General features: G+C 42.5%; 1 protein-coding gene across 3 annotated transcripts in view; it reads left to right on the top strand.

Annotated features, from left to right (window-relative positions):
• The first annotated feature begins 585 nt into the window (after positions 1-585).
• The window catches only part of LOC110519057 (collagen alpha-1(XIX) chain), a 266495-nt gene continuing 256606 nt past the window's right edge, over positions 586-10474 (top strand). For 2 of the 3 annotated variants that reach the window (XM_036987651.1, XM_036987663.1), the window contains exons 1-4: positions 587-792; positions 1883-2007; positions 3452-3532; positions 4188-4287. In XM_036987651.1, coding sequence (XP_036843546.1) covers positions 1920-2007; positions 3452-3532; positions 4188-4287 — 269 coding nt within the window. In that variant the 5' untranslated portion in view covers positions 587-792; positions 1883-1919. Of the gene's footprint in view, positions 793-1882; positions 2008-3451; positions 3533-4187; positions 4288-10474 lie in introns of all 3 variants that reach the window. The other variant, XM_036987654.1, reaches the window with a different exon arrangement.

Genomic DNA, 10474 nt, shown 5'->3' with positions numbered 1-10474 from the left:
TCATTCTAACTTGGTGTAAAACTCTACATGAGCCCTTCAGCACCATCCTCAAGGAGATTGCAAAACATTCTGTTGTGGCATTTGAGTCTGAGACTAAAATAGACCCCAACTCCTATGGAACTATCTAGCAAAGCCTAGGTACAATTCAAGGTGGTGATCAAACTCACCAAGAAAACCCATAATATTGACTATCAGGCAACATTGAGTTGGAGGTTATAGCTAGCAGAGTACTGTATTTCATCACCAGTTCATGTTCTCGATCAATAAATCAATATTTAATCAATACATTATGAACATTATTGTTGGCAGAGGAAATGTTTGGCTCCAAATTCTAATTTAACACAGTGTGGATGGAAGAAAACAGAAAAAATAATGAAAATAATTGAATTACTCATTACATAATTTGAGCACCAGTTTATTTTCACAGTAATGATGTGCTACTGTATGTGATGTTCTCAGTCAAACAACAATAATCTCGTAACTAAATAAATTATTTTCTCATTCATAAATATTATTTTCTCATCCAAATTGTGGAGCGTTTCCATTGTAATGCCTCCACCGGTGGCGGACTTGGGGTCCTCCATGCATTCCAGTAGCCTAATGAGAGAGTGGGAGGGTCAGTCAGTCGGTGCGACTAATAAGGACACGAGGATCTAGTAAGAGATCCCATTCTCACTTTTATGTCTTTACAAGTCTACTTTGGAATAGCAACCGACTATTTTTCCAAACATGCGTTCATAAACGTTCATGGATTAATGCGTTTTTATGCTGGAGTAAACTTTCTCACCAATTGTAAGTAGACCGGTTTGGTTTGATATTCATGATTTACAGGTTGAATAATAATGGCTGCTTGAAATCATCCTCTGTAATGCCATGTATTGATACGAACTTATAAGTAGGGGTCCTTGGTTAGTGTGTCTAGCCTTGTCGTAGTTTGGCACTTTAGTGGTTTTGCGCACAGCTTTAGTTCATGTTCTGGAACTTGTCTGGCTTTACGGGACGGCTTCAGTCACTCGAAATGATTTATGAACATTCCGTTACGTTCGTGTAAATAGGCTATACTGTGTGTAACACTTGTGTAGCATGCAGTTTTTCCATATGCTCGCAATAACCGTATTAGGCTGCAGTGAACGGAATGCATAATTACGCGTAATTGGGTAAGTATATTTAATGATTGAGGAGCCTTGAAAATGTGAAAATATGAATACCGCATAAATGGAATAGACTATCATGGAATGTCTCGTCCGCTAGTTCCAAACAATCTGAGTTATAGCTGTGGCGCTTTTCAATGTCCGACAGACATTATGACTGGTTTGAATTGTGAGATTGGCACGTTTGAGGAATTTGGCATCTCTCCATCGAAGTTGTATTTTGTCAGTTGGCATCATGCGCGTGATCTCATCTCACTATGAACGTGATCTGTGTCATACTGACCCGGGACAGTTATGTTCAGGTTCAAATTCATAATTTAGACTAGTTCTACATAGCCGACCCCATTCTATTTGTTTCAGTTTGGTATAGCCTACAAAGTGTGACTCTTCTGTTTAGCCTATTTTCCTGGTGATATGATTGCGCCATAATAACGCAGCAACTCTTGCAGTGGACCTGTCGCACCTTGCTCTCACGCCTTCAGTTGAGGTCTGCAGCGGAGCATTGGTTATTTTCAACTGTGATACGACACACATTACATTTACAGTACACACTTTTCGTTATGGGGTAGACAAGGCGCATCTCATTTGACAGTTTTCTGTGTAATAGATTACTAATACTTCACATATTTGATTAATTTAATTCATTTCAAAACAAATGTATGGAATTCATTCATATGTTACTGTAAGATGTAGGCGTACTATTTGAATAACTAACTTGTGTTTTATTTTAGGTTTTGAAGAAGTTTTTTCTCTTGCATCAGAGAAGACATGAGTTGCTTGTTAAAATGGACAGCTTTCCTCTGGATCGTACATATCATTCCCTGCACTGTTGGAATGGCATTGAACGAAAGAATAGGTATGTATCTAACACAGGAGGCTGCTGGGGGGAGGACAGACCATAATAATGGCTGGAATGGAGTGAAATCAAACACATGGAAACCCTGTGATTGATGAGTTAGATACCATTCCATAACAAATAAACATGTTTTATTGTCACATACACCAGATAGGTCCGGTGAAATGTGTTGTTTTACAGGGTCTGTCATAGTAATACGACGCCCTTGGAGCAAATTAGGGATCAGTGCCTTGCTCAAGGGCACATCGGCATATTTTTCCCCTTGTCGGCATGGGTATGTGAACTAGTGACTTTCAGTTACTGGCCCAACGCTCTAACCGCTAGGCTACCAATGAGCCACCAACCTCCTGTGGCATGTAAGGACACTGTCACCAACACCAAGATGACTTTGATCTCACAGACACTCTCCTTAGGCTTAGTTTACAGTGGGAAGACATTTTGGGAGCTATGTGGTACACACAGTTTTGGAATTTATATTTCATAGCACGCACTAGGCTAGGCTATGTGGCTGTGCTCAAGATATTGTCTGAAACAGGCAGTATGCTATTGTTTACATCCCTTGAAATACATATAGCTAAAATATAACTACATTACAGGTTATTGTTACCCGTTTGAGTTGACTTTTGAGTGGTACTAGCATGCCCTTCCAATAACGTTGGGCTAACATTGGTGTTGTCACAGTAGATGATCATGTTCAGATTTTGCAGACAGGAACATGGCAAGTCATTTGTTTGCAGTTTTAGCTACAGTATACGGTCTGGGTCATGTTCAGTTGGCACGAAATTGAAGAAAACCATCCCAAAAAGACAAACTGGGAAGTGGTATTATTTGAACTTGTCTAATAAGAAACACCCGTTCGTGTTTTCCATTGCACGACGTTGTGAAACGTTTTGCTCCACGACCCCGTAGCCGTGCCCCAGTCTCCAAGAGGAAACATGGCTCAATAGAAAAAGGGTCAAAGTTGAGCCCAGTTATAGTTAGGTCTCTTTCACCACCTCTAATTAACAACACTTCTACATCCCTGTCTGGGCTGTGTGAGGCTGCGGCCCAAATGGCACCCTGTTCCCCATAGGCCACTGGTCAAAAGTAGTGCACTATATAAGGAATAGGGTACCATTGGGGACGTGGAGTAAATCTTAATGAATGGGTGGATAGTGATGACTAACAACCACTGATGTGGTGAGTGACTGAAGTGCCCCTCCACATGGAAAGACACTGGTCACGTCACAGGCTAACTACTATATTGCAGTCCTGCTGTGCACATCAACCAATGGTTATGTGCCAAATCCTCAATCTCGCTGTCGGACACCAGATCTCAAAGTTATAGTCTTTGATGACTGAAGTGTTTAGAAGGTATTCTGCACTTGTTTGCTGTCTGCATCTTCATTTTTACTTCCATGAATATGAACCTTGTATGGCTGATGATGTTATCCCTGTTTTCTAGACAACTCTAGATGTCCTCCATTGAAAGTAGACAAGGACCTGTTTTCCTACAGTTTAAATGGTCCACAGCCAGAATTCACCGGTAAGAATTACAGTGTTATGGTGTACAAGTTCCTCAACTGAAATAAATCCATCTCTCTCTCAATGGTTGCATACCAAATGGCACCCTATTCCCAATATAGTGCACTAATTTTGAACAGGGCTCATAGGGCTCATAGGGCTCTGGTCAAAAGTAGTGCACTATATTGAGAATATGGTGCCATTTAGGACACACTCAATCTGTTTGGCTCTGATCCAGGGGGGTAATAACGTCCATGTCTCAGACGTGTCGTGAAAAACATGAATATGTTCACGGGTTATGTAACACAGAACAGAAGTACTCTGTAATTGAGCCTGCGCTAACAGACGTGCAGCCAATTTGTTTGAGGGAGCACTGATGGTCAAATCTATTGTCTTTGAAGTAATGATGCATACATTAACTATATTGTACCATAGGAATGAATCAAACTGGACAGGAGTTTGATGTAAATCTAGAAAGTCCAGACTCAATCCATATTGTTGGATCACTGGAGTTTAAAACAACACCTTGTAACACCTAGTGCCAGTTTGCAGAGCACAGATCATCTCCATAGAAAGTGTTTTTATTCCAGGTCAGGACGAGGCTGAATCTATGTCAGTGAAGCAGACTTCCTAAGTTTAAACCAGCCCTTCTCGTCCTGTTGTCTCTTTTCTTTCAGGTTTTGATCTGACAGAAAAGTTTCTCCTGAGAAAGGGGGCAGTGACAGAGGAGCGGCCATCATTCCGGCTGGGGAGCAGCCCCCTCATCAAGCCAACCGAGTGAGTAGTGCCAGGCTGGCCCAGGGGGACACTTGGGTGTGACTGGAGGGTAGTTTCATTACTCTGGCCTCACACTTGTTGAGATAATCACAGATCGAGTCATTCAGATCTCCCCTCACGGTTGTATCCTTCAAACAGTATGCATGACAGCAGTTTTGTTGTTCGCCAAAGCTTGCTAGTATCCATGAAATGGGCGTTATCTCTCTAGTCGCTGAGCGTCAAGTCTGTGTGTTTCCTCTGTTCCCTCTCCTTTCATTGAAACTAACTGCTCACTGATAGCTAGAGGAGGGAGACATCAACTCACAGAGTGAGTTGAGCTGGGCCTGCTGGGTCAGGGACATCTTGGGTGTGACTAGAGGGTAGTCTGGCCAGGTCTATTTGGGCACTAGTTACTGTACGAGTCTGTCAGTCAGTGTGTGATCATGTTGCTTTGTTTTGGAATTGACTGAAGTCCTGATCCCTCAGGCCATGTGGCTGTGCTCTGTTGGAGCGGTTTCCATTAAGCTCTGGCTTAACAGCATACAGTACAGCACAGGTGTAGGATCTTAATTTGAGCCAGTTTGCTACAGCAGGAGAAGAATCCTGCAGCAACAGGAACATCTGAATCATTATATTGTGGATTATAATGAATGGATGTTTTTTTAGGGGTTGATACATTTTTGTGATAAAGAATCAAGTCTGAAATTTCAAAGTGGAAATTTCAAACTTCAGAATCCTTTTAAAATATCAAATGCACTACACGTTCTAGTTCTCCTGCAACAGGGTGATCAAGTTAAGATCTAACATCTGTAGGTTGTGTACTAATGATCAAGCTAATGGCCGCATAGTGTTCTTTACTTGAGATAATTGGAATTGCCAGTCAGAGTAGAGGCTGTGTGACTGAACACTTTATTGAACCAGGCTCTGGCTTTAGGAGATATACTATAGAGACACGAGAGTAGGTTTACATGAATGTACTAATGGACTTTTACTATATTAAGCGTACTAGTGGTTATACTAATGGATGCATTGTGCTTTACTTGAGCTATTGTAAGTCAAAGATAAATATATGTTGGTGGTTTGTATTATCTGAGAACCAGAGGGGAGGTCATGGACGTGCTGGTGTTTATAGTCTATCATGAGAGATAATACCTCAAGCGAACCACCTGATTCGGTTCTGTTTGTCCAGCTTGTTCCAATGGATCTCTATAGACTCTGAAGGAGAACAACATTCACAGAGTTGTTTAGAGAGTTTATCCACCTATTAAATGGACAAACTCACTCACATAAATCAGTCCCCCACATGGCATAGACCGCCCGGACTGGCCTCGGATTTGAAAACAAGCCAGGATGATATCGGATTTCTGTTGCAGCAAACAAATATTTTCTCAGGGTGTAGGTTTGCCGCCTCCTGTTCAGCTGATATGTGGAATAAACTGAGGTTCCACGCTGGCTCACTGCAGGATGACATCTCGTGTCATCAAGAGAGAGAGATCAGAAAGAGAGAGACCAGACAGAGAGAGAGACCAGAGAGAGACAGAAAGGATACCAGAGAGAGAGAGACCAGAAAAAGAGAGACTAGAGAGAGAGAGACCAGAGAGACAGAAAGAGATACCAGAGAGAGAGAGAGACCAGAGAGACCAGAGAGACAGAAAGAGATACCAGAGAGACCAGAAAGAGATACCAGAGAGAGAGAACAGAGAGAGACAGAAAGAGAGAGACCAGAAAGAGAGAGAGAGAGAGATATACCAGAGAGAGAGACCAGAGATAGGGAGACTAGAAAGAGAGAAAGGCCAGAAAGAGAGAGACAGAGATACCAGAGAGAGATACCAGAAAGAGAGAGACCAGAAAGAGGGAGACCAGAAAGAGAGGGAGAGAGAGAGATCAGGGAGAGAGAGAAAGATATGCAAGAGAGAGAGAGAGAGAGAGAGAGAGAGAGAGAAACCAGAAAGAGAGAGACCAGAGAGGGGGAGACCAGAAAGAGAGAAAGAGAGACCAGAGAGAGATAGAGCGAGACCAGAAAGAAAGAGAGAGACCAGAAAGAAAGAGAGAGATACCAGAGAGAGATAGCTGAAAGAGAGGGAGGGAGGGAGAGAGAGAAAAAGAGAGAGAGGGAGGGAGAGAGAAAGAGACATGGGGTGAACCCTGATCCAGCCTACACAGATAATTCCATTTGCTTTGGTTAACAAGGGCAAACCGAGATGGACTACGCTACTGCAAGACGTGTGAAATAATTTGTTCAGAATATTGATATACATTCTGATTTGAGGGAGGACAATTACTCAAGGGTAAAGATAGCCACCGCTGGTGGCTATAGCTTGAAAGGGTGCGTCCCAAACGGCACCGTATTACCTACAGACCTGGTCAAAGGTAGTGCACTATATAGGGAATAGAGTACCATTTGGGACGACCCTGCTATGTATATATGGCCTCCCGGTGATGTTTAAGGTGCAGGGTTTTTTAATAGCCATTTTAATAGATTGTCTAGAGATGAAGGACTAAGTCATATTGATTTAAGGTCAACAGCATGGGGCTCAGTTGGTAGAGCGTGGTGCTTGCAACACCAGAGTTGTGGGTTTGATTCCCACGGGGGACCAGTATGAACATGTATGTACTCACTACTGTAAGTCTCTCTGGTTAAGAGTGTCTGCTAAATGACTACAATGTAACCTGTTTGGTTTTTACTGCAGAGACTCATGTGGAATCATCAGTAGAACTGGAATGATGAGCAGTATTCACATTATATAGGATCTTATCAAATGAAAGTGTGTAACAACGAGATGTCTATGAGATGGATGGACGATACCCCGCACGTTTAGTGACAGCAGTGGGACGGTTTCCCCAGCTGGTTTAGGAAGACCAGTGCTTTTCACAATATCCATTGTTCCATCCGTATGGTTTTGGCTTTGCTAAAGAACGACCTGACCTGTCGTCCTCCTGGGGAAGCCAAGACGCAGAATATTCTTTGTGTTTTACAGTACATTACACAACTGTAAACACACACACTCACACACACTGTCCTGTCCTCTCTGGTCAGTGAGAGGAATCACTGAGGCAACATGTTTCTCCAGCCAGTCCCTGTATATCCTCTTCCTCCTCTATGGCCTGGGCTGGCCTGCTGTGCCTGAACCTGTTGGAAGGAGATCAGAGTGAAGGAAGGCAGAGAAACAGAGAGAGAAGGGGAGAGTAAGAGAGGGAGGGGAGGGGGAGGAAAGAGACAGACAGACAGACAGACAGATAAAGGGGAAGGGGGAGACAGAGATCGATGCTGAGAGAGATAAAGCGGGAGAAGAAAAGAGCGCAAGAGAGAGAGCGAGAGATAGAGAGGGGGTGAGAAAGAGGGGGAAGAGAGAAGGGAGAGGGAAGGGAGTGTGTGTGAGAGGGGAAAGAGAGGGCGAGACACCGCATTCATCTCCAATTATCTGAGTACTTTGACAGGTGATGTTGCCTGTCAGCTGGGAGGTCCGGTGGAGGGGGACTTGAGAAGGAGGTAGGGGGGACAGCATGAGGTGCAGAGGACCTCCCCTTTCTCCCCTTTCCTTCCCCCTACCACCAAAACCTCCAAACATCTCTCTCTTTACTCAGGAAAGGCAGAGGGGCTCGACTTTCTGGGCCTGGTTAATGTTCTGTCCATCTGGCAGCTCCCAGGCCAAACTGATACTCTTACCCAGAGTAGGATCTCTCCTCTCTTAGTGGACTGATTGTGTGATTAATACTGTTCCACAGAGATGGAGGGATCTCTCCTCTCTTAGTGGAGTGATTGTGTGATTTTACATTGTGTCTGTATGCCAAGCTCAATGACAGGTTCTGGAGTTCAAAATGAAATCAAGTACCACTGCTGTCTGTCTGTCTGTCCGTCTGTCTGTGATGCTGTCTGTCTGTCTGTCTGTCTGTCTGTCTGTCTGTCTGTCTGTCTGTCTGTCTGTCTGTCTGTCTGTGGTGCTATCTGTCTGTCTGTCTGTCTGTCTGTCTGTCTGTCTGTCTGTCTGTCTGTCTGTCTGTCTGTCTGTCTGTCTGTCTGTCTGTCTGTCTGTCTGTCTGTCTGTCTGTCTGTCTGTCTGTCTGTCTGTCTGTCTGTCTGTCTGTCTGTCTGTCTGTCTGTCTGTCTGTCTGTCCGTCTGTCTGTCTGTCTGTCTGTGGTGCTATCTGTCTGTGGTGGTGTCTGTCTGTCTGTGATGCTGTCTGTCTGTCTGTCTGTCTGTCTGTCTGTCTGTCTGTCTGTCTGTCTGTCTGTGGTGCTATCTGTCTGTGGTGGTGTCTGTCTGTCTGTGATGCTGTCTGTCTGTCTGTCTGTCTGTGGTGCACACACTATTTTGTATGTTGGTGCTATGTCAGTGAGTTATGGATGGTGCTGCTGGATGGTTGTGTTGTTGTCTATTCATGAGTGGGTTTGGAGGTGTTCCATTTCTATATCTGTGTGTTACTGTACTCTAGCCTGTAGTGTAAGTCTCACTGTGTTACTGTATTCTGCCCTGTAATATAAGTATGTGTGTTACTGTATTCTACCCTGTAATGTTAGTCTTAGTGTGTTACTGTATTCTACCCTGTAATGTTAGTCTCAGTGTGTTATTGTAATCTACACTGTAATGTTAGTCTCAGTGTGTTACTGTATTCTGCCCTGTAATATAAGTATTTGTGTTACTGTATTCTACCCTGTAATGTTAGTCTTAGTGTGTTACTGTATTCTGCCCTGTACTATAAGTCTCAGTGTGTTACTGTATTCTATCCTGTAGTGTAAGTCTCAGTGTGTTACTGTATTCTGCCCTGTAATATAAGTATGTGTGTTACTCTATTCTACCCTGTAATGTTAGTCTCGGTGTGTTACAGTATTCTGCCCTGTAATATAAGTCTCAGTGTGTTACTGTATTCTACCCTGTAATGTTAGTCTCAGTGTGTTATTGTAATCTGCCCTGTAATATAAGTCTCAGTGTGTTACTGTATTCTACCCTGTAATGTTAGTCTCAGTGTGTTACTGTATTCTGCCCTGTAATATAAGTCTCAGTGTATTACTTTATTCTACCCTGTAATGTTAGTCTCAGTGTGTTACTGTATTCTGCCCTGTAATATAAGTATCAGTGTGTTACTGTATTCTACCCTGTAATGTTAGTCTCAGTGTGTTATTGTATTCTGCCCTGTAATGTTAGTCATAGTGTGTAACTGTATTCTGCCCTGTAATATAAGTCTGTGTGTTATTGTATTCTACCCTGTAATATAAGTCTCAGTGTGTTACTGTAATCTATCCTATAATGTACGTCTCAGTGTGTTACTGTAATTTACCCTGTAATGTTAGATTATAGTAACACACTGAGACTATCTTATAATGTAAGTCTCAATGTGTTGCTGTATTCTACCCTGTAATGTTAGTCTCAGTGTGTTACTGTAATCTATCCTATAATGTAAGTCTGTGTGTTACTGTATTCTACCCTGTAATGTAAGTCTCAGTGTGTTACTGTATTCTACCCTGTAATGTAAGTCTCAGTGTGTTACTGTATTCTACACTGTCATGTAAGTCTCTGTGTGTTACTGTATTCTACACTGTCATGTAGGTCTCTGTGTGTTACTGTATTCTACCCTGTAATGTAAGTCTCAGTGTGTTACTGTATTCAACACTGTCATGTAAGTCTCTGTGTGTTACTGTATTCTACCCTGTAATGTAAGTCTCAGTGTGTTACTGTATTCTACCCTGTTATGTAAGTCTCATGGTGTTACTGTATTCTACCCTGTAATGTAAGTCTCAGTGTGTTACTGTATTCTACCCTGTAATGTAAGTCTCAGTGTGTTACTGTATTCTACACTGTCATGTAAGTCTCTGTGTGTTACTGTATTCTACACTGTAATGTAAGTCGCAGTGTTTTACTGTATTCTACCCTGTAATGTAAGTACAATTTCTATCTTTCTTTTTAACTTTCTTTTTATCTCTCTCAATATTCTGTCTCTTATGAAACCACTGAACACATCAGTGAAATTGCAAATTCATTGTTTCCAACTGGGGTTATTCTCTCGCTCTCTCTATTCTCTCTTTCTATTCTTTGTTCTCTCTCTCTCTATTCCACCCACACACACACTTTTGAGTTTGAAAGAAAGTGCTTGCGTTCACACTTTCTTTGATTGTTTGCATATTCATAGTCTATGCATCAACGAGGTAACATATTCGTTCCGAGCTTGATCTGGTTGTGCTTCTTGTTTGTTTCTTGAACACGAGCTGACG

This window comes from Oncorhynchus mykiss, chromosome 1, assembly GCF_013265735.2.
Source record: "Oncorhynchus mykiss isolate Arlee chromosome 1, USDA_OmykA_1.1, whole genome shotgun sequence".
Taxonomy (NCBI): domain Eukaryota; kingdom Metazoa; phylum Chordata; class Actinopteri; order Salmoniformes; family Salmonidae; genus Oncorhynchus; species Oncorhynchus mykiss.
Note: the sequence above shows the minus strand (reverse complement) of the source record. Positions and strands in the feature narration are given on the sequence as shown.